The sequence below is a fragment of the Pygocentrus nattereri genome, chromosome 22, assembly GCF_015220715.1.
Source record: "Pygocentrus nattereri isolate fPygNat1 chromosome 22, fPygNat1.pri, whole genome shotgun sequence".
Lineage (NCBI taxonomy): Eukaryota > Metazoa > Chordata > Actinopteri > Characiformes > Serrasalmidae > Pygocentrus > Pygocentrus nattereri.
In genome coordinates this window covers 105,485-127,924 of record NC_051232.1, presented here as the reverse complement: position 1 = coordinate 127,924, position 22,440 = coordinate 105,485, and the positions used below count along the sequence as shown (strand labels likewise).

General features: G+C 54.8%; 1 protein-coding gene across 11 annotated transcripts in view; it reads left to right on the top strand.

Moving 5' to 3' along the window:
- sorbs2a (sorbin and SH3 domain containing 2a) overlaps positions 1-22,440 on the top strand; it is a 156,247-nt gene that overhangs the window by 126,433 nt on the left and 7,374 nt on the right. For 9 of the 11 annotated variants that reach the window (XM_017686421.2, XM_037532850.1, XM_037532848.1 and 6 more), the window contains 5 exons: positions 334-431; positions 5,887-6,001; positions 6,859-6,987; positions 8,280-8,444; positions 22,090-22,127. In XM_017686421.2, the coding sequence (XP_017541910.1) occupies positions 334-431; positions 5,887-6,001; positions 6,859-6,987; positions 8,280-8,444; positions 22,090-22,127 (545 nt within the window). The remainder of the gene's footprint in view (positions 1-333; positions 432-5,886; positions 6,002-6,858; positions 6,988-8,279; positions 8,445-22,089; positions 22,128-22,440) is intronic. The other 2 variants (XM_037532844.1, XM_037532843.1) reach the window with 2 other exon arrangements.

The window sequence follows — 22,440 nt, the reverse complement described above, 5'->3', positions numbered from 1 at the left end:
GAACAATCGGGAGTTTTTAAAACTCTGGTTCAAAGCCACAGATATAATGGGACTCCTAGCAACCACCTGGAAGACCTGGTAGACACTAGAACTGTCAGATAAACAGCACGTAAAGCTTTCATTTCTGAGAGAGAAGAAAATCAGATCTGTTTTGAGGCTTTGGGAGATTCTCTGGGAGAATGAGTTCTGCCTTTTCATGATGATGAAAACTGAACATCTGTAATTAAAGTCTGTTTTGACTGGAAATCACAGCAAACTGTCGTCAAACACGAATACGCTGGTAGAATATAGTTGGATGGTTTAGGGTTGATGGCCACTCTGGATTTCTCCTAGGTGTCCTCTAAGCAGATGACATATCTCATATTGTCTTCTCTCCTCCATCAGAGACAGTCTGCCAGGGCTATTTACGACTTTAAAGCTCAGTCCAGCAAGTGAGTACCTTCCCCGCTGACCGCTAACATGTGCATGTGTATATCACCCTCTTTTGTTTTATGCTGCGCTGTGATATTTTGTTCTGGCTGCTTTAATGTCTCTTGTTTTGTGATGAAACCTCGAGAGGATTCTTTGCGTGACTCGCTTTCCGACGCTCGTATTAATTGTACAGGCATGTTGGTTTTAACACAGTTGAACGTTTCTATCTATAACTGAATGTATAATTGAATGTAGCTGGTTATTAGCAGTGTAAACATGCTGCATTGTCCTGGATTGATCTGAAGGCTGTTTCCATTTCACTGCAGTGATATGAGTGGATAAAATAAGCATCGTCAGAATGCATTTATTCATTTCAGAAACATTATTTAGATCATGTGAATGCAGAGTTTAGTCAATGAGTGAAAAAAATCTTGATGTTTTGTTTGTAAAGTTGCTTTTTTACATAAAGAAGAGCTGATACGGTTCCACTGAGCATCGACGCCTTCAAACAGCTGAAAAACATCGCAGAGCTAGTTTGTGTTTTATGTGACACTAAATATTGTCCCTAAGGTTTAAATCTGGACTCTGACCAGCACAAAATCTTTTGCTTGGCCAATTTTTTTTTAGTCTATAGTCAATAAGTGTATATATCTTATATACAGTCAATGAGTGCATATATCATATACACTTACCGACCACTTTATTAGGTTCAACTGCTTGTTAACACAAATAGCTGATCAGCCAATCACACGGCCGCAGCTCACTGCATTCAGGCATGTAGAGGTGGTCAAGATGACTTGCTGAAGTGCAAACCGAGCATCAGAACTGGGAAGAAAGGGGATTTAAGGGGCTTTGAACGTGGCATGGTTGTCGGTGCCAGACGGGCTGGTCTGAGTATTTTAGAAACTGCTGATCTACTGGGATTTTCACGCTCAACCATCTCTAGGATTTACAGAGAACGGTCCGGAAAAGAGGAAATATCCAGTAAGCGGTCAGTTGTGTGGACGAAAATGCCTTGTTGATGTGAGAGGTCAGAGGAGAATGGGCAGACTGGTTCCAGATGATAGAAAGGCAGCAGGAACTCAAATAACCAACCAGAATCTCTGAGGAACGTTTCCAGCACCTTGTTGAAAGTCTGCCATGAAGAATTAAGACAGTTCTGAAGGCAAAGGGGGGTCCAGCCTCTTTGGTGAGATGTGTTGCTTTTCCACCGTTTACAGGCTTTACTTCTCACATCACTTCCGGTTCCGGTTGAGAGTACGCTGTGCGCTTTGTTTGCTGCCGCTTCTCGCTGGATCTTCTTCTATTTTTTTTTTTTTCTTTTTTCTCTTTTCTGTCTGTTATACTTTGCTGGACTTTACCTCGACTGCTCTGGATTTGGGTTTTCTCTGGACACCTGTCTTGATCAGCTGCTGCAGCATTGCTTGCGCTGTGGTGACATTCCTGGCTTTTTGGTTGCACCGGCAGTTTCATCGACTGTTGTTGCTGCCTGCGAGCCTGCCTGCACGAACCGCCCCTGTGGCTCTGATGTCGAGCGGGCGGCTAAATGGGCTTGCGGTGTGTTTACTTTTGCCTTTCCTCGGATTATCATTTTTTGATCGGGCGATGGAGGAATTACCTGGTACTCCGAGCCTTTATCCTATATACTCATACTCCAGCGAGGACTTACGAAGGCTGCGTTCTTTCCGTCGGCTTGATGCTCCCACTTACAATCTTTGCTGCTCTATCAGCATCTCTAGACGACCCCGATATATACATCGTGGCTGTAAACGTCAGACTTATCCAGCACCTCAGGCACTGTGTATCAATCATCCCGCAGTACGGATTACTGATCGTTGCTTTAGGCGACGCCCTGGAAGAGCGCATCGTGGAGTGAACCATAGGTTTCTACTGGAGGTCCCTCATTCTACACCGTCGCATCAGTCTGCTCCTTCGATCTCGGCACATCGTCTATCTAACCTGGCGCTACTGAACTGTCGCTCGCTCACAGATAAGGCTGCATTAGTCAATGACCTTATCGACCAGCATCAGTTGGATCTATTCTTTTTAACTGAAACGTGGCAGGTACCGGGTGACTTTTTTTACCTGAATGCTGCTTCTCCCCCTAATTTTAATTATCTGGCCTCACCTAGAAAAACAGGTAGAGGTGGGGGACTGGCGGTTTTATTCAGGGACAATTTTGAATTGACTTTGGGCAACCCACAAGATGTTTCCTCTTTTGAAGTCATGGTTCTCAAGGCTCCTGGGTGTATCTTCTTAATGATTTACCGCCCCCCGAAGAGTTCTCTGACTGAATTTTTGTCAGAATTTGGGGAGATCTTGACGTTTGCCAGTTCACTCTCCTCTTCCATCATTGTTCTTGGCGATGTTAATATCCACCTTGACTCTAACTCTTCTGCCTCTTCAGAATTCCTGTCATTGATAAGCTGTTTTGATCTAACTCAACACGTTGACTTTCCGACTCATAAGAAGGGTCATATTCTGGACATAATCTGTTCTACGGGTGGGATTATTACTAATATAACTGGACATTGTGTTGGTGTGTCTGACCATATACTAATCAATGCCTCTTTCTCTCCACCTGTTCCTAAACCTCACTCAAAATCTGTACTTACTTATCGTAATGTTAAGGCTACTGATTGTCCTTCTATGTTGGCCTCTTTGGAAACGTTTAATTTTGCCCATCTTAGTTCTATGCAATCCACTGATGATGCTGTATCATTCTATAACTGTAGTCTACGTGCTTGTCTTGACACCTTGGCACCGATGAAAACTAGATCTGTGCCTTCTACTCATAGATCGCCTTGGTTTACTCCTGCTCTCCGCAATATGAAAACAGCTGGAAGACGTCTAGAACGTCTTTTTAAGAAATCCGGGTTGCAGGTTCACTATCTAGCTTACACTGATCATCTGGCCTCATACAAAGTAGCACTAAACAATGCTCGTGCATCATACTACGCGGATGTTTTCAGTACTGCTGGTCAGAATCCCAAGCTTCTGTTTTCAGTGGTAAATAAGCTTCTGCGACCCCCATCAACTCCAAATACTGCCTCAACTGTTCTATGTAATGCCTTTCTGAAATTCTACGGTAACAAGGTGTCAACCATCTATAAAGACCTGTTGAATACCCCTGCTGACTGCCATGGGCCTATCGTTTTCTCTCCAACTCTGTCACTTTCTTTTTCAAATTTCTCTCTGACTGACTCAACTTCTATTGTCAATATTATAGCTAACTCTAAGACTCCATCCTCTCGACTGGACCCTGTTCCTACCCATCTTCTTCAACGCTGTGTCTCTATCTTTTCCGAACCAATATGCCACTTGGTTAATCTTTCACTCACTTCTGGATATGTTCCTGTGTCTTTAAAAACAGCAGCTGTCACACCTATTATTAAGAAACCTGACTCAGATCTAACAATTTTGAGCAATTACAGGCCTATTTCAAATCTCCCATTCATCTCTAAAGTTCTAGAAAAGGTCGTGGCTTCCCAGCTGCTTGATTTTTTGAGCACTAATGATTTATTTGAAAAATTTCAATCTGGTTTTCGTTTGCATCATAGCACCGAGACTGCTCTTCTCTGTGTCCTAAATGACCTTCTCCTTTCCGCGGATACAGGTTGCATCTCCATTCTTTTGCTTCTTGATCTCACTGCTGCTTTCGACACAGTAAATCACAATGTTCTTTTAACTAGGCTCACTGAGATTGGTCTCTCTGGAACCGTACTATCCTGGTTCCACTTGTATCTGACTAACAGGCTTCAGTTTATTTCAATTGGGAACCATACGTCTGACACAGTGCCCATTGAATATGGTGTCCCTCAGGGTTCCGTCCTTGGTCCCCTCCTTTTTATAATCTATATTCTCCCCCTCGGTTATATTTTTCGTAGTCACAATTTACATTTTCATTGCTATGCTGATGATATTCAGATCTATCTCAGCTTCAAACCAGCAGCACTGTTTCCCCCACCCCAGTTAAATAGATGTCGTATTGACCTGAACTCCTGGCTTAGGGCAAATGTTCTTTCTTTAAATGCACACAAAACCGAGTTTATAGTTACTGGCTAGTCCACTGTTAACGCTCTCAAAAATCTTGCTCTCACTGTAAATGATATTACAATCACTCCATCTGTCACTGTCCGAAACCTAGGTGTTCTTTTTGACCCTTCTTTGTCTTTTGAACCACACATCAAGTCTCTGTCTAGGTCGGCATTTTTCCACCTTCGCAATATTTCACGTGTCCGTCCTTTACTGTCCCCGGCTGCAGCTGAGTCTCTGGTCCATGCTTTTGTTACTTCTCACCTGGACTATTGTAACTCTCCCCGCTAAGTCACTTAGGTTGTTACAAATAGTGCAAAATTCTGCAGCACGGATTCTCACATACACTAAAAAATCTGAGCACATTGCTCCTGTTCTTCAGAGACTTCATTGGCTGCCCATTACTTTACGTATTCACTATAAAATTCTACTTCTCACATTCAAGGCACTTCATGGCCTGGCTCCTGCATACTTACTCGACCTTCTAATACCCTACAAGCCCACTCGTAACCTCAGGTCTTCGGAAGCAGGCCTTCTAGTGGTCCCTAGGTTCAGGCTCAGCTCTATGGGTGGTCGTTCCTTCAGTGTTGCGGCCCCTTTGCTCTGGAACTCTCTGCCTCTCTCTCTCTTCGCTCTACCTCTTCTCTTTCTCACTTCAAATCTTTATTGAAATCTCATCTTTTTCTCCTTCATTTTTCTCCTGCATCTTCCTCGGGCCTTGTGTAATGTGATATGCATTTTGTAAAGCGACCTTGGGTTTTGTGTAAAGGCGCTATATAAGTTTAACTTATTATTATTATTATTATTATTATTATTATTATTATTATTACTAGTAATGTGTACCTAATAAAGTGGCAGGTGAATGTATATCATATCTACTCAGCTCATCCATGACTATAACTGCCCTCATTCATAAAGCTTGTAGATTCTTGGAGAACTGGAGCTCCACTTTGCTGTTGCTCTTGTTAGTATGCTGCTTGTTGATTTATCCATAGCTCTTAAGCTGTATTTGAACAAGAGAGCTACAATCAGCCATAGCGACATACAGCGGACTGCAGCTGGGCTTCAGCCTGCACTGTTCAGAGGTTCAAACTAGGACAGTGCACTTATGTCATAAAAATGGTAGCATTGATAATTAAGCATGTTAAATGTGTATAATTGAATGTAGCTGGTTATGATCAGTGTATATATGTATCTCTGTGTTGTAATGGATGTATCTGAAGGTCCTGTATCAGAGCTAATATATGAACATCAAGCACATTTGATTAATGAATATTGAATGGATTGCACACTTCTTTTTCACAAACAAATATTTTGTCTATTTTTAAATGTAAGAGAAAAACCTTTTTATTGCCTTTATTCTACTACGTACGTAACTCGTTCAGTCCGGGAATGTCTGAAAATGATGATAATAAGTTTGTTTATGTGTGTTTTCTAAAGGGAGCTCTCCTTTAAGAAGGGCGATGCAATCAACATCATCAGACAGATCGACAGTAACTGGTACGAGGGAGAGCACAGAGGGCGCATCGGCATCTTCCCCATTTCTTATGTAGAGGTAAATTACACAGCGAGGAGCCCTCAGGGCCTCCTGGGTCTCCAGGCCTAGTGATTTCTAGGAGCTAAAATCTGTCATTTCTAGTTAATTTTTTTTATTTCTAGAGTCATGACGGTTTTATTTTGTCAGTTTCGGAATCTAAACACTTAAAATATTGAAATATTGTCCAGTCAGGGCTTCAGGAGCTGAACAGAAGGCCTTGCATTAAGATTAACTACTAATATAACGGCGCTGACAGTGGAATTAACCACTCATGCGTGAATGTGAGTCATAGAGTAACCAGGTTTCAGTCGCAGCTCCATGTCGCGACTCTTTGCTGAAACACTGACTGTAAAACTAATACAGATACCTGTAAATTTCAGTAAACACACTTAAAAAGGTTCTTCAAGGGCTGTTTAGTAAAAACAACTGTTCTATTTAGAACAGGGAGTTCTATGTAGAACCATTTTGTGCTGAAATGGTTCTTTACATGGCGAAAGTGTTCATCAGATTGATGGAGAATGTGTTCTTCGTGGTTTTATGTAGACATTTTTGAAAATGGTTCTATAAAGCACCACAAATGGTTCTTTTATTGTTACAGTCTTGGTGTACTGACAAAACCCCTCTCTGTCTGTCTGTTTGTCTGTCTCTCTCTCTGTCTCTCTTTGTCTCTCTGTCTCTGTCTGTCTCTTTGTCTCTCTCTCTTTCTCTCTGTCTGTCTCTGTCTCTTTCCCTCTCTCTCTCTCTCTCTCTCTCTTTCTCTCTCTTTCTCTCTCTTTCTCTCTCTTTCTCTCTCTTTCTCTCTCTGTCTGTCTGTCTGTTTGTCTGTATGTCTGTATGTCTCTCTCTCTTTTGTCTGTCTCTCTCTGTCTTCTCAGAAGGTGGCGTCTCCGGAGCGTAAGCAGCCAGCCCGTCCTCCTCCCCCTGCGCAGGTTAGAGAGATGGGGGAGGCTGTGGCTCGATACAACTTCAACGCTGACACTAATGTGGAGCTCTCGCTTAGAAAGGCAGGTTCCCTCACTAGGAATTTATAAGGGTGTATCTGAATAATCTAGAAGCCTGGCAGGATACCTTCAGAAGTGGCAGCAGGGACTGTCCATCATAGTCTTATGGCCCTTCATAAGACTGCCCATTAAAGTCTTATGGCCCTTCATAAGACTGTCCATTAAAGTCTTATGGCCCTTCATAAGACTGTCCATTAAAGTCTCATGGCCCTTCATAAGACTGTCCGTTAAAGTCTCATGGCCCTTCATAATACTGTCCGTTAAAGTCTCATGGCCCTTCTTGAGACTGTCCGTTAAAGTCTTATGGCCCTTCATAAGACTGTCCATTAAAGTCTCATGGCCCTTCGTGAGACTGTCCACTAAAGTCTTATGGCCCTTCATAAGACTGTCCGTTAAAGTCTCATGGCCCTTCGTAAGACTGTCCGTTAAAGTCTCATGGCCCTTCGTAAGACTGTCCGTTAAAGTCTCATGGCCCTTCATAAGACTGTCCATTAAAGTCTCATGGCCCTTCGTGAGACTGTCCACTAAAGTCTTATGGCCCTTCATAAGACTGTCCATTAAAATCTCATGGCCCTTCATAAGACTGTCCATTAAAGTCTCATGGCCCTTCATGTTTAACCACCAGACATTTTATGTACCATATTTTCATATGAATACAACTCATCTGAACCATCAGGGCGCTGTGTGGAAAATGCTGAGAATATTTGTGTTAGTGTGTGTTGTGCTGGTACGAGTGGATCAGACACAGCAGTGCTGCTGGAGTTTTTAAACACTGTAGACTCACTGTCCACTCTATTAGACACTCCTACCTTGTCGGTCCACCTTGTAGATGTAAGGTCAGAGACGACAGCTCATCTGCTGCTGCACAGTTTGTGCTGGTCATCCTCTAGTCCTTCATCAGTGGTCACAGGACACCGCCCACAGGATGCCGCCCACAGGATGCCGTTGGCTGGATATTTTTGGTTGGTGGACTATTCTCAGTCCAGCAGCGACACTGAGGTGTTTAAAAACTCCAGCAGCACTGCTGAGTCTGATCCACTCAGACCAGCACAATACACACTAACACACCACCACCACATCAGTGTCATTGCAGTGCTGAGAATGACCCACCACCCTAATAGTACCTGCTCTGTGAGGGTCCATGGGGGACCTGACCACTGAAGAACAGGGTAACAGAGTATCAGAGAAACAGATGGACGACAGTCTGAGCCTGTCCGGTCAGTGGAGCTGATAGGATGGACAGTGAGTGAATATAATAAGATTATTACCTTTAACTCTTTAACTCTGTGTTACAGGGTGAGAAGGTGATTTTGTTGAGGAAGGTGGATCAGAACTGGTTTGAAGGGAGGATTCCTGGTTCCAATAAGCACGGAATATTTCCTGTCTCATACGTCGATGTCATCAAGGGATCCCCTTCCAAGAGCCCCAGTCACCATGGAGACACACACAGGGGGCACAAGGTAAAGGTTTTCTAGCAGCGCTGTGTTATAAGCAGTCATGTGCACGCCTGCTGTATTACACACCACATACTCTGCTGTCGTCGGTGATGATCAGCGGTTCAGTACAGAGGCAGCAGTGCAGGTTAGGCTGGAAAATGATGGGATGCTCCTTTAATTCCCGTTAACTGCAGAAAGAAATCATACCAGCTTTTCTACTTTTTCCATCATTCTTTTATCTTTTCCTCCCACTCTAAAAGCCCTCCCCCATTTTTGATGTGGCTCCGCCCCCTGCACTTACCTCCAGGTGGTCACCAGCGAATGGCTTTTCCCCACTCTGAGTGGCTCCAACCCCTCCCAGTCCTCCTGTAGCTCTCCAGCCCCGCCCATTCCTCCACCACTTCCTATGATCCTCCAGAGTGCACAGCCCCTCCCCCACACCCCCTCATTACGAGGCTCCACCCCAAATCAGATCCCTGCACTGACGCAAGCACCAGCTACACTGGAGCCGTCCTTTACAGCCACGCCTCACATATGTAGCCCCGCCTCTCCTGAGCTAGACCACTGCGGCCTGCGGTACAATAGATAAAACCACCTAGCCGCGGAACCGAGCCGGCCTTTTACAGTAAGGAGGAAGCTGAACTCCGATCAGAGTTTAGGGTCCTATAATTGCAGAACCAAAGAACACAAGAACCAGAAAACAAACCCCACCAGAACAGGCCCAAGAGCAGGAGCGCCACCCTGCAGGGCATGTCAATGAGGCGTGTGATCAACTCCTGTCCATGTTCATGAGTAATCAGCTCCATCAGCCCAGCAGACAGACCACCGTACACCACAGCTCAGAGAACCGTCCATCACTTGGCCCTGACCAGGCAGGTCCCTCAGTCTGGCCATCAGTCCAGAAAGCACAGCAGGCATAGCTGATGTGTTCTGCAGGAAACAGAGTGAGGAGCTCCTGTCAGTTATACTGACTGACCAATCAGAGCCGTCTAGCCCCGTCACAGAGAGCATGTGGGCGGGGCTTCCTGAGCTGTACATACAGGAAGAGGGTGACGAGCCAATCAGATCTTCCCCATCCATTCCTGTAAAGAAAGATCCAAAAGAAGAGGTAGAACCTGCAACGTGTGACAGCTGTCTGTCTGTCTGTCTGTCTGTCTGTCTGTCTGTCTCCCACAGTTCCACCCTCCTCTCCCTCTCCATCTTCCTCTCTGACTTCTTCTCTCCCAGTCTCCCTGATGATCCCCCCTCCACTCATCCGTCCATTCCCCCCTCTCTCCCAGTCTTCCCGGTGCTCCCCCTCTCTCCACTCATCCGTCCATTCCCCCTCTCTCCCACTCTCTCCACTCATCCCACTCTCTCCCAGTCTCCCCAATGATCCCCTCTCCACTCATCCGTCCATTCCCCCCTCTCTCCCAGTCTTCCCGGTGCTCCCCCTCTCTCCACTCATCCGTCCATTCCCCCTCTCTCCCACTCTCTCCACTCATCCCACTCTCTCCCAGTCTCCCCAATGATCCCCTCTCCACTCATCCGTCCATTCCCCCCTCTCTCCCAGTCTCCCCGATGATCCCCCCTCCACTCATCCGTCCATTGCCCCCTCTCTCCCAGTCTCCCCGATGATCCCCTCTCCACTCATCCGTCCATTCCCCCCTCTCTCCCAGTCTCTCCGATGATCCCCCCTCCACTCATCCGTCCATTGCCCCCTCTCTCCCAGTCTCCCCGATGATCCCCCCTCCACTCATCCGTCCATTCCCCCCTCTCTCCCGGTCTCCCCGATGATCCCCCCTCCACTCATCCGTCCATTACCCCCTCTCTCCCGGTCTCCCCGATGATCCCCCCTCCACTCATCCGTCCATTGCCCCCTCTCTCCCGGTCTCCCCGATGATCCCCCCTCCACTCATCCGTCCATTGCCCCCTCTCTCCCAGTCTCCCCGATCATCCCCCCTCCACTCATCCGTCCATTCCCCCCTCTCTCCCAGTCTCCCCGATGATCCCCCTCCACATCCCCCCTCTCTCCCAGTCTCCCCGATGATCCCCCTCCACTTCCCCCTCTCTCCCAGTCTCTCCGGTGATCCCCTCCCACTCAACCGTCCATTCCCCCTCTCCCCCAGTCTCCCCGAGGATCCCCTCTCCACTCATCCGTCCATTCCCCCCTCTCTCCCAGTCTCTCCGATGATCCCCCCTCCACTCATCCGTCCATTGCCCCCTCTCTCCCAGTCTCCCCGATGATCCCCCCTCCACTCATCCGTCCATTCCCCCCTCTCTCCCGGTCTCCCCGATGATCCCCCCTCCACTCATCCGTCCATTACCCCCTCTCTCCCGGTCTCCCCGATGATCCCCCCTCCACTCATCCGTCCATTGCCCCCTCTCTCCCGGTCTCCCCGATGATCCCCCCTCCACTCATCCGTCCATTGCCCCCTCTCTCCCAGTCTCCCCGATCATCCCCCCTCCACTCATCCGTCCATTCCCCCCTCTCTCCCAGTCTCCCCGATGATCCCCCTCCACATCCCCCCTCTCTCCCAGTCTCCCCGATGATCCCCCTCCACTTCCCCCTCTCTCCCAGTCTCTCCGGTGATCCCCTCCCACTCAACCGTCCATTCCCCCTCTCCCCCAGTCTCCCCGAGGATCCCCCCCTCCACTCATCCGTCCATTCCCCCCTCTCTCCCAGTCTCCCCGATGATCCCCCTCCACTTCCCCCTCTCTCCCAGTCTCTCCGGTGATCCCCTCCCACTCATCCGTCCATTCCCCCTCTCCCCCAGTCTCCCCGAGGATCCCCCCCTCCACTCATCCATCCATTTACCCCTCTCTCACAGTCTCTCCGGTGATCCCCTTCCACTCATCCATCCATTCCCCCTCTGCCCCAGTCTCCCCAGTGCTCCCCCCTCCACTCATCCGTCCATTGCCCCCTCTCTTTCAGTCTCCCCGGTGCTCCCCCCTCCACTCATCCGTCCATTGCCCCCTCTCTCCCAGTCTCCCCGATGATCCCCCCTCCACTCATCCGTCCATTCCCCCCTCTCTCCCAGTCTCCCCGATCATCCCCCCTCCAGTCATCCGTCCATTCCCCCCTCTCTCCCGGTCTCCCCGATGATCCCCCCTCCACTCATCCGTCCATTCCCCCCTCTCTCCCGGTCTCCCCGATCATCCCCCCTCCACTCATCCGTCCATTCCCCCCTCTCTCCCGGTCTCCCCGATCATCCCCCCTCCACTCATCCGTCCATTCCCCCCTCTCTCCCGGTCTCCCCGATCATCCCCCCTCCACTCATCCGTCCATTCCCCCCTCTCTCCCAGTCTCCCCGATGATCCCCCTCCACATCCCCCCTCTCTCCCAGTCTCCCCGATGATCCCCCTCCACTTCCCCCTCTCTCCCAGTCTCTCCGGTGATCCCCTCCCACTCAACCGTCCATTCCCCCTCTCCCCCAGTCTCCCCGAGGATCCCCCCCTCCACTCATCCGTCCATTCCCCCCCCTCTCTCCAAGTCTCCCCGATGATCCCCCTCCACTTCCCCCTCTCTCCCAGTCTCTCCGGTGATCCCCTCCCACTCAACCGTCCATTCCCCCTCTCCCCCAGTCTCCCCGAGGATCCCCCCCTCCACTCATCCATCCATTTACCCCTCTCTCACAGTCTCTCCGGTGATCCCCTTCCACTCATCCATCCATTCCCCCTCTGCCCCAGTCTCCCCAGTGCTCCCCCCTCCACTCATCCGTCCATTGCCCCCTCTCTTTCAGTCTCCCCGGTGCTCCCCCCTCCACTCATCCGTCCATTGCCCCCTCTCTCCCAGTCTCCCCGATGATCCCCCCTCCACTCATCCGTCCATTCCCCCCTCTCTCACAGTCTCCCCGGATGATCCCCCCCTCCACTTCCCCCTCTCTCCCAGTCTCTCCGGTGATCCCCTCCCACTCATCCGTCCATTCCCCCTCTCTCCCAGTCTCCCCGGTGCTCCCCCCTCCACTCATCCGTCCATTCCCCCCTCTCTCCCAGTCTCCCCGATCATCCCCCCTCCAGTCATCCGTCCATTCCCCCCTCTCTCCCGGTCTCCCCGATGATCCCCCCTCCACTCATCCGTCCATTCCCCCCTCTCTCCCGGTCTCCCCGATCATCCCCCCTCCACTCATCCGTCCATTCCCCCCTCTCTCCCGGTCTCCCCGATCATCCCCCCTCCACTCATCCGTCCATTCCCCCCTCTCTCCCGGTCTCCCCGATGATCCCCCCTCCACTCATCCGTCCATTCCCCCCTCTCTCCCGGTCTCCCCGATCATCCCCCCTCCACTCATCCGTCCATTCCCCCCTCTCTCCCAGTCTCCCCGATGATCCCCCTCCACATCCCCCCTCTCTCCCAGTCTCCCCGGTGATCCCCCTCCACTTCCCCCTCTCTCCCAGTCTCTCCGGTGATCCCCTCCCACTCAACCGTCCATTCCCCCTCTCCCCCAGTCTCCCCGAGGATCCCCCCCTCCACTCATCCGTCCATTCCCCCCTCTCTCCCAGTCTCCCCGATGATCCCCCTCCACTTCCCCCTCTCTCCCAGTCTCTCCGGTGATCCCCTCCCACTCAACCGTCCATTCCCCCTCTCCCCCAGTCTCCCCGAGGATCCCCCCCTCCACTCATCCATCCATTTACCCCTCTCTCACAGTCTCTCCGGTGATCCCCTTCCACTCATCCATCCATTCCCCCTCTGCCCCAGTCTCCCCGGTGCTCCCCCCTCCACTCATCCGTCCATTGCCCCCTCTCTCCCAGTCTCCCCGATGATCCCCCCTCCACTCATCCGTCCATTCCCCCCTCTCTCACAGTCTCCCCGGATGATCCCCCCCTCCACTTCCCCCTCTCTCCCAGTCTCTCCGGTGATCCCCTCCCACTCATCCGTCCATTCCCCCTCTCTCCCAGTCTCCCCGGTGCTCCCCCCTCCACTCATCCGTCCATTCCCCCCTCTCTCCCAGTCTCCCCGATCATCCCCCCTCCAGTCATCCGTCCATTCCCCCCTCTCTCCCGGTCTCCCCGATGATCCCCCCTCCACTCATCCGTCCATTCCCCCCTCTCTCCCGGTCTCCCCGATCATCCCCCCTCCACTCATCCGTCCATTCCCCCCTCTCTCCCGGTCTCCCCGATCATCCCCCCTCCACTCATCCGTCCATTCCCCCCTCTCTCCCGGTCTCCCCGATCATCCCCCTCCACATCCCCCCTCTCTCCCAGTCTCCCCGATGATCCCCCTCCACTTCCCCCTCTCTCCCAGTCTCTCCGGTGATCCCCTCCCACTCAACCGTCCATTCCCCCTCTCCCCCAGTCTCCCCGAGGATCCCCCCCTCCACTCATCCGTCCATTCCCCCCTCTCTCCCAGTCTCCCCGATGATCCCCCTCCACTTCCCCCTCTCTCCCAGTCTCTCCGGTGATCCCCTCCCACTCAACCGTCCATTCCCCCTCTCCCCCAGTCTCCCCGAGGATCCCCCCCTCCACTCATCCATCCATTTACCCCTCTCCCCCAGTCTCCCCGAGGATCCCCCCCTCCACTCATCCGTCCATTCCCCCCTCTCTCCCAGTCTCCCCGATGATCCCCCTCCACTTCCCCCTCTCTCCCAGTCTCTCCGGTGATCCCCTCCCACTCAACCGTCCATTCCCCCTCTCCCCCAGTCTCCCCGAGGATCCCCCCCTCCACTCATCCATCCATTTACCCCTCTCTCACAGTCTCTCCGGTGCTCCCCCCTCCACTCATCCGTCCATTGCCCCCTCTCTTTCAGTCTCCCCGGTGCTCCCCCCTCCACTCATCCGTCCATTGCCCCCTCTCTCCCAGTCTCCCCGATGATCCCCCCTCCACTCATCCGTCCATTCCCCCCTCTCTCCCAGTCTCTCCGGTGATCCCCTCCCACTCATCCGTCCATTCCCCCTCTCTCCCAGTCTCCCCGGTGCTCCCCCCTCCACTCATCCGTCCATTGCCCCCTCTCTCCCAGTCTCCCCGATGATCCCCCCTCCACTCATCCGTCCATTCACCCCTCTCTCCCAGTCTCCCCGGTGCTCCCCCCTCCACTCATCCGTCCATTCCCCCCTCTCTCCCAGTCTCCCCGGTGCTCCCCCCTCCACTCATCCGTCCATTCCCCCCTCTCTCCCAGTCTCCCCGGTGATCCCCCCTCCACTCATCCGTCCATTCCCCCCTCTCTCCCAGTCTCCCCGGTGCTCCCCCCTCCACTCATCCGTCCATTCCCCCCTCTCTCCCAGTCTCCCCGGTGCTCCCCCCTCCACTCATCCGTCCATTCCCCCCTCTCTCCCAGTCTCCCCGGTGCTCCCCCCTCCACTCATCCGTCCATTCCCCCCTCTCTCCCAGTCTCCCCGGTGCTCCCCCCTCCACTCATCCGTCCATTCCCCCCTCTCTCCCAGTCTCCCCGGTGCTCCCCCCTCCACTCATCCTTCCATTCCCCCCTCTCTCCCAGTCTCCCCGGTGCTCCCCCCTCCACTCATCCGTCCATTCCCCCCTCTCTCCCAGTCTCCCCGGTGCTCCCCCCTCCACTCATCCGTCCATTCCCCCCTCTCTCCCAGTCTCCCCGGTGCTCCCCCCTCCACTCATCCGTCCATTCCCCCCTCTCTCCCAGTCTCCCCGGTGCTCCCCCCTCCACTCATCCGTCCATTCCCCCCTCTCTCCCAGTCGCCCCGGTGCTCCCCCCTCCACTCATCCGTCCATTCCCCCCTCTCTCCCAGTCTCCCCGGTGCTCCCCCCTCCACTCATCCGTCCATTCCCCCCTCTCTCCCAGTCTCCCCGGTGCTCCCCCCTCCACTCATCCGTCCATTCCCCCCTCTCTCCCAGTCTCCCCGGTGCTCCCCCCTCCACTCATCCGTCCATTCCCCCCTCTCTCCCAGTCTCCCCGGTGCTCCCCCCTCCACTCATCTGTCCATTCCCCCCTCTCTCCCAGTCTCCCCGGTGCTCCCCCCTCCACTCATCCGTCCATTCCCCCCTCTCTCCCAGTCTCCCAGTCTCCCCGGTGCTCCCCCCTCCACTCATCCGTCCATTCCCCCCTCTCTCCCAGTCTCCCCGGTGCTCCCCCCTCCACTCATCCGTCCATTCCCCCCTCTCTCCCAGTCTCCCCGGTGCTCCCCCCTCCACTCATCCGTCCATTCCCCCCTCTCTCCCAGTCTCCCCGGTGCTCCCCCCTCTCTCCCAGTCTCCCCGGTGCTCCCCCCTCCACTCATCCGTCCATTCCCCCCTCCACTCATCCGTCCATTCCCCCCTCTCTCCCAGTCTCCCCGGTGCTCCCCCCTCCACTCATCCGTCCATTCCCCCCTCTCTCCCAGTCTCCCCGGTGCTCCCCCCTCCACTCATCCGTCCATTCCCCCCTCCACTCATCCGTCCATTCCCCCCTCTCTCCCAGTCTCCCCGGTGCTCCCCCCTCCACTCATCCGTCCATTCCCCCCTCTCTCCCAGTCTCCCCGGTGCTCCCCCCTCCACTCATCCGTCCATTCCCCCCTCTCTCCCAGTCTCCCCGGTGCTCCCCCCTCCACTCATCCGTCCATTCCCCCCTCCACTCATCCGTCCATTCCCCCCTCTCTCCCAGTCTCCCCGATGATCCCCCCTCCACTCATCCGTCCATTCCCCCCTCTCTCCCAGTCTCCCCGGTGCTCCCCCCTCCACTCATCCGTCCATTCCCCCCTCTCTCCCAGTCTCCCCGGTGCTCCCCCCTCCACTCATCCGTCCATTCCCCCCTCTCTCCCAGTCTCCCCCAGTCTCCCCAATGATCCCCCCTCCACTCATCCGTCCATTCCCCCCTCTCTCCCAGTCTCCCCGATGATCCCCCCTCCACTCATCCGTCCATTCCCCCCTCTCTCCCAGTCTCCCCGGTGATCCCCTTCCACTCATCCATCCATTCCCCCTCTGCCCCAGTCTCCCCCAGTCTCCCCAATGATCCCCCCTCCACTCATCCGTCCATTCCCCCCTCTCTCCCAGTCTCCCCGATGATCCCCCCTCCACTCATCCGTCCATTCCCCCCTCTCTCCCAGTCTCCCCGGTGATCCCCTTCCACTCATCCATCCATTCCCCCTCTGCCCCAGTCTCCCCCAGTCTCCCCGATGATCCCCCCTCCACTCATCCGTCCATTCCCCCCTCTCTCCCAGTCTCCCCGATGATCCCCCCTCCACTCATCCGTCCATTCCCCCCTCTCTCCCAGTCTCCCCGATGATCCCCCCTCCACTCATCCGTCCATTCCCCCCTCTCTCCCAGTCTCCCCGGTGATCCCCTTCCACTCATCCATCCATTCCCCCTCTGCCCCAGTCTCCCCAGTGCTCCCCCCTCCACTCATCCGTCCATTGCCCCCTCTCTTTCAGTCTCCCCGGTGCTCCCCCCTCCACTCATCCGTCCATTGCCCCCTCTCTCCCAGTCTCCCCGATGATCCCCCCTCCACTCATCCGTCCATTCCCCCCTCTCTCACAGTCTCCCCGGATGATCCCCCCTCCACTTCCCCCTCTCTCCCAGTCTCTCCGGTGATCCCCTCCCACTCATCCATCCATTCCCCCTCTCTCCCAGTCTCCCCGGTGCTCCCCCCTCCACTCATCCGTCCATTCCCCCCTCTCTCCCAGTCTCCCCGGTGCTCCCCCCTCCACTCATCCGTCCATTCCCCCCTCTCTCCCAGTCTCCCCGATGATCCCCCCTCCACTCATCCGTCCATTCCCCCCTCTCTCCCAGTCTCCCCGATGATCCCCCCTCCACTTCCCCCTCTCTCCCAGTCTCTCCGGTGATCCCCTCCCACTCATCCGTCATTCCCCCCTCTCTCCCAGTCTCCCCGATGAGCCCCCCTCCACTCATCCGTCCATTCCCCCCTCTCTCCCAGTCTCCCCGATGATCACCCCTCCACTTCCCCCTCTCTCCCAGTCTCTCCGGTGATCCCCTCCCACTCATCCGTCATTCCCCCTCTCCCCCAGTCTCCCCCTGTCTCCCCGATGATCCCCCATCCACTTCCCCCTCTCTCCCAGTGTCTCCGGTGATCCGCTCCCACTCATCCGTCCATTTACCCCTTTCCCCCAGTCTCCCGGATGACCCCCTCCCTCCACTCATCCGTCCATTTACCCCTCTCCCCCAGTCTCTCCGGTGATCCCCCCCACTCATCCGTCCATTCCCCCCTCTCTCCCAGTCTCCCCGACGACCCCCCCCTCCACTCATCCGTTCATTTCCCCCTCTCTCCCAGCCTTTCCGGTGATCTGCCCCCAACACTCATCCGTCCATTCCCCCTCTCTCCCACGCTCTCCACTCTCTCCCAGTCTCCCCAATGATCCCCCCTCCACTCATCCATCCATTGCCCCCTCTCTCCCAGTCTCCCCGATGATCCCCCCTCCACTCATCCGTCCATTCCCCCCTCTCTCCCAGTCTCTCCGATGATCCCCTCTTCACTCATCCGTCCATTTCCCCCTCTCTCCCAGTCTTTCCGATGATCTGCCCCCAACACTCATCCGTCCATTCCCCCTCTCTCCCAGTCTCCCCGATGATCCCCCCTCCACTTCCCCCTTTCTCCCAGTCTCCCCAATGATCCCCCCTCCACTCATCCATCCATTGCCCCCTCTCTCCCAGTCTCCCCGATGATCCCCCCTCCACTCATCCGTCCATTGCCCCCTCTGTCCCAGTCTCCCCGATGATCCCCCCTCCACTCATCCGTCCATTGCCCCCTCTGTCCCAGTCTCCCCGATGATCCCCCCTCCACTCATCCGTTCATTTCCCCCTCTCTCCCAGCCTTTCCGGTGATCTGCCCCCAACACTCATCCGTCCATTCCCCCTCTCTCCCACGCTCTCCACTCTCTCCCAGTCTCCCCAATGATCCCCCCTCCACTCATCCATCCATTGCCCCCTCTCTCCCAGTCTCCCCGATGATCCCCCCTCCACTCATCCGTCCATTCCCCCCTCTCTCCCAGTCTCTCCGATGATCCCCTCTTCACTCATCCGTCCATTTCCCCCTCTCTCCCAGTCTTTCCGGTGATCTGCCCCCAACACTCATCCGTCCATTCCCCCTCTCTCCCAGTCTCCCCGATGATCCCCCCTCCACTTCCCCCTTTCTCCCAGTCTCCCCAATGATCCCCCCTCCACTCATCCGTCCATTCCCCCCTCTCTCCCAGTCTCCCCGATGATCCCCCCTCCACTTCCCCCTTTCTCTCAGTCTCCCCGATGATCCCCCCTCCACTCATCCGTCCATTCCCCCCTCTCTCCCAGTCTCCCCGATGATCCCCCCGATGATCCCCCCTCCACTTCCCCCTCTCTCCCAGTCTCCCCAATGATCCCCCCTCCACTCATCCATCCATTGCCCCCTCTCTCCCAGTCTCCCCGATGATCCCCCCTCCACTCATCTGTCCATTGCCCCCTCTCTCCCAGTCTCCCCGATGATCCCCCCTCCACTCATCCGTCCATTCCCCCCTCTCTCCCAGTCTCCCCGATGATCCCCCCTCCACTTCCCCCTCTCTCCCAGTCTCGCCGGTGATCCCCTCCCACTCATCCGTCATTCCCCCCTCTCTCCCAGTCTCCCCGATGATCCCCCCTCCACTTCCCCCTCTCTCCCAGTCTCGCCGGTGATCCCCTCCCACTCATCCGTCATTCCCCCTCTCCCCCAATCTCCCCCAGTCTCCCCGATGATCCCCCCTCCACTTCCCCCTCTCTCCCAGTCTCTCCGGTGATCTGCTCCCACTCCTCCGTCCATTTACCCCTTTCCCCCAGTCTCCCGGATGACCCCCCCCCTCCACTCATCCGTCCATTTACCCCTCTCCCCCAGTCTCTCCGGTGATCCCCTCCCACTCATCCGTCCATTCCCCCTCTCCCCCAGTCTCCCCGGTGCTCCCAACTCCACTCATCCGTCCATTCCCCCCTCTCTCCCAGTCTCCCCGATGATCCCCTCTCCACTCATCCGTTCATTTCCCCCTCTCTCCCAGCCTTTCCGGTGATCTGCCCCCAACACTCATCCGTCCATTCCCCCTCTCTCCCACTCTCTCCACTCTCTCCCAGTCTCCCCAATGATCCCCCCCCCCCTCCACTCATCCGTCCATTTACCCCTCTCCCCCAGTCTCTCCGGTGATCCCCTCCCACTCATCCGTCCATTCCCCCTCTCCCCCAGTCTCCCCGGTGCTCCCAACTCCACTCATCCGTCCATTCCCCCCTCTCTCCCAGTCTCCCCGATGATCCCCTCTCCACTCATCCGTTCATTTCCCCCTCTCTCCCAGCCTTTCCGGTGATCTGCCCCCAACACTCATCCGTCCATTCCCCCTCTCTCCCACTCTCTCCACTCTCTCCCAGTCTCCCCAATGATCCCCCCTCCACTCATCCGTCCATTGCCCCCTCTCTCCCAGTCTCCCCGATGATCCCCCCTCCACTCATCCGTCCATTGCCCCCTCTCTCCCAGTCTCCCCGATGATCCCCCCTCCACTCATCCGTCCATTCCCCCCTCTCTCCCAGTCTCCCCGATGATCCCCCCTCCACTTCCCCCTTTCTCCCAGTCTCTGGTGATCCCCCCTCCACTCATCCGTCCATTCCCCCCTCTCTCCCAGTCTCCCCGATGATCCCCTCTTCACTCATCCGTCCATTCCCCCCTCTCTCCCAGTCTCCCCGATGATCCCCTCTCCACTCATCCGTTCATTTCCCCCTCTCTCCCAGCCTTTCCGGTGATCTGCCCCCAACACTCATCCGTCCATTCCCCCTCTCTCCCACTCTCTCCACTCTCTCCCAGTCTCCCCAATGACCCCCCCCCCCCCTCCACTCATCCGTCCATTTACCCCTCTCCCCCAGTCTCTCCGGTGATCCCCTCCCACTCATCCGTCCATTCCCCCTCTCCCCCAGTCTCCCCGGTGCTCCCAACTCCACTCATCCGTCCATTCCCCCCTCTCTCCCAGTCTCCCCGATGATCCCCTCTCCACTCATCCGTTCATTTCCCCCTCTCTCCCAGCCTTTCCGGTGATCTGCCCCCAACACTCATCCGTCCATTCCCCCTCTCTCCCACTCTCTCCACTCTCTCCCAGTCTCCCCAATGATCCCCCCTCCACTCATCCGTCCATTGCCCCCTCTCTCCCAGTCTCCCCGATGATCCCCCCTCCACTCATCCGTCCATTGCCCCCTCTCTCCCAGTCTCCCCGATGATCCCCCCTCCACTCATCCGTCCATTCCCCCCTCTCTCCCAGTCTCCCCGATGATCCCCCCTCCACTTCCCCCTTTCTCCCAGTCTCTGGTGATCCCCCCTCCACTCATCCGTCCATTCCCCCCTCTCTCCCAGTCTCCCCGATGATCCCCTCTTCACTCATCCGTCCATTTCCCCCTCTCTCCCACTCTCTCCCAGTCTCCCCAATGATCCCCCCTCCACTCATCCGTCCATTGCTCCCAGTCTCCCCGATGATCCCCCCTCCACTCATCCATCCATTCCCCCTCTCCCCCAGTCTCCCTGATGACCCCCCCCACTCATCCGTCCATTCCCCCTCTCTCCCAGTCTCTCCGTTGATCCCCTCCCCCTCTCTCCCAGTCTCCCCGGTGATCCCCTCCCCCTCTCTCCCAGTCTCTCTGATGACCCCCCCCACTCATCCGTCCATTCCCCCCTCTCTCCCAGTCTCCCTGACGACCCCCCCCACTCATCCGTCCATTCCCCCCTCTCTCCCAGTCTCCCTGACGACCCCCCCCTCCACTCATCCGTCCATTCCCCCCTCTCTCCCAGTCTCCCCGACGACCCCCCCTCCACTCATCCGTCCATTCCCCCCTCTCTCCCAGTCTCCCCGACGACCCCCCCCTCCACTCATCCGTCCATTTACCCCTCTCTCCCAGTCTCCCGGATGACCCCCCCTCCACTCATCCGTCCGTTCCCCCTCTCTCCCAGTCTCCCTGGTGATCCCCTCCCCCTCTCTCCCAGTCTCCCTGATGACCCCCCCACTCATCCGTCCATTCCCCCCTCCCAGTCATCCCGGAGCCCCCCTCTCTCTAGCGTGTGCAGTGGTCTGGCTGAGTGGTGCTCGAGTTTGAGGGGATCTGAGTAACCGTGTGAAATGTGCTGCATGAGGATGTGAAGCAGCTCAGCATGAGCATCGCGTTAGCAGGCAAAGCGCAGGTTCATCAGCATTAAAGGGCCCATCTCCCTCGCTCACAGGAATCCTGATCTGTGTACTGAAAACTGTGGCTTGGCTGCTTTCCAAAGCTCTCGCTGAGATAAAAACACGTTTCTGCCGTTTTTAGCTCGTTTTTATTTGTTTATGAGCAGCTTCTATTTGTGGTGATGCTCTTCTTTCACTATTAAGCTCCAGTTGACAGGCAATGGGTGGACTGAAAAACCTCCAGACTGGCTGTTTATGAGCGAGCGAGCTCTCCTATTGGTCAGGACTTCAGGAGCAGCACTGAGAGCCTAACACGTCACCAATGTAATAAAGAAGTGACGGTGAAATCGAACAGATTTTGATTTGGACCTATTCAGTGATAAAAACCAGTCCAGACCTTCTTGAAGTTCTAGATACGTGATGGACTGTGAAATCAAGTATTGAGGAGTGACACATTTCATTCTGAAACATTCCCAGACCATGAAAACAGATTAAGATTAAGTTAATCTCTCTCTCTATCTGCCTCCCTCTCTCTGCGTCTCTCTCTCTCTCTGTCTCTGCCTCTCTGTCTTTGTCTTTCTCTCTCTTTCTTTGTCTCTCTCTCTCTCTCTCTCTCTCTCTCTCTCTCTCTCTCTCTCTCTCTCTCTCTCTCTCTGTGTCTCAGAGGATGATGCAGGATTCCCTCCATGGAGCCGGAGAACCGTAAGTGACCTCCTCAAACATGTGACAGGACATTAAAGCGATCTGGACTGGATGGTAAATAAAGTGTCTATATTTGTGTTGTAGTCTTGGCGACCCCTGGTTCCTATCACCACCATTTCAAAGGCTGAAAGGGAATTCCCCATTAAACCTAGAACAACCAGTGAATGACACAATGTCGTACATGCGAACTACAGATTGGCACAGCAGTGGAAGTTTGCTTTGCCAGCTGTGCCTTTAATATAAAACGCAGTATTTACAGTCTGATGATCTGCGTAATGAATTACTGGGACACAGACATGCCCACAGGCCCAGG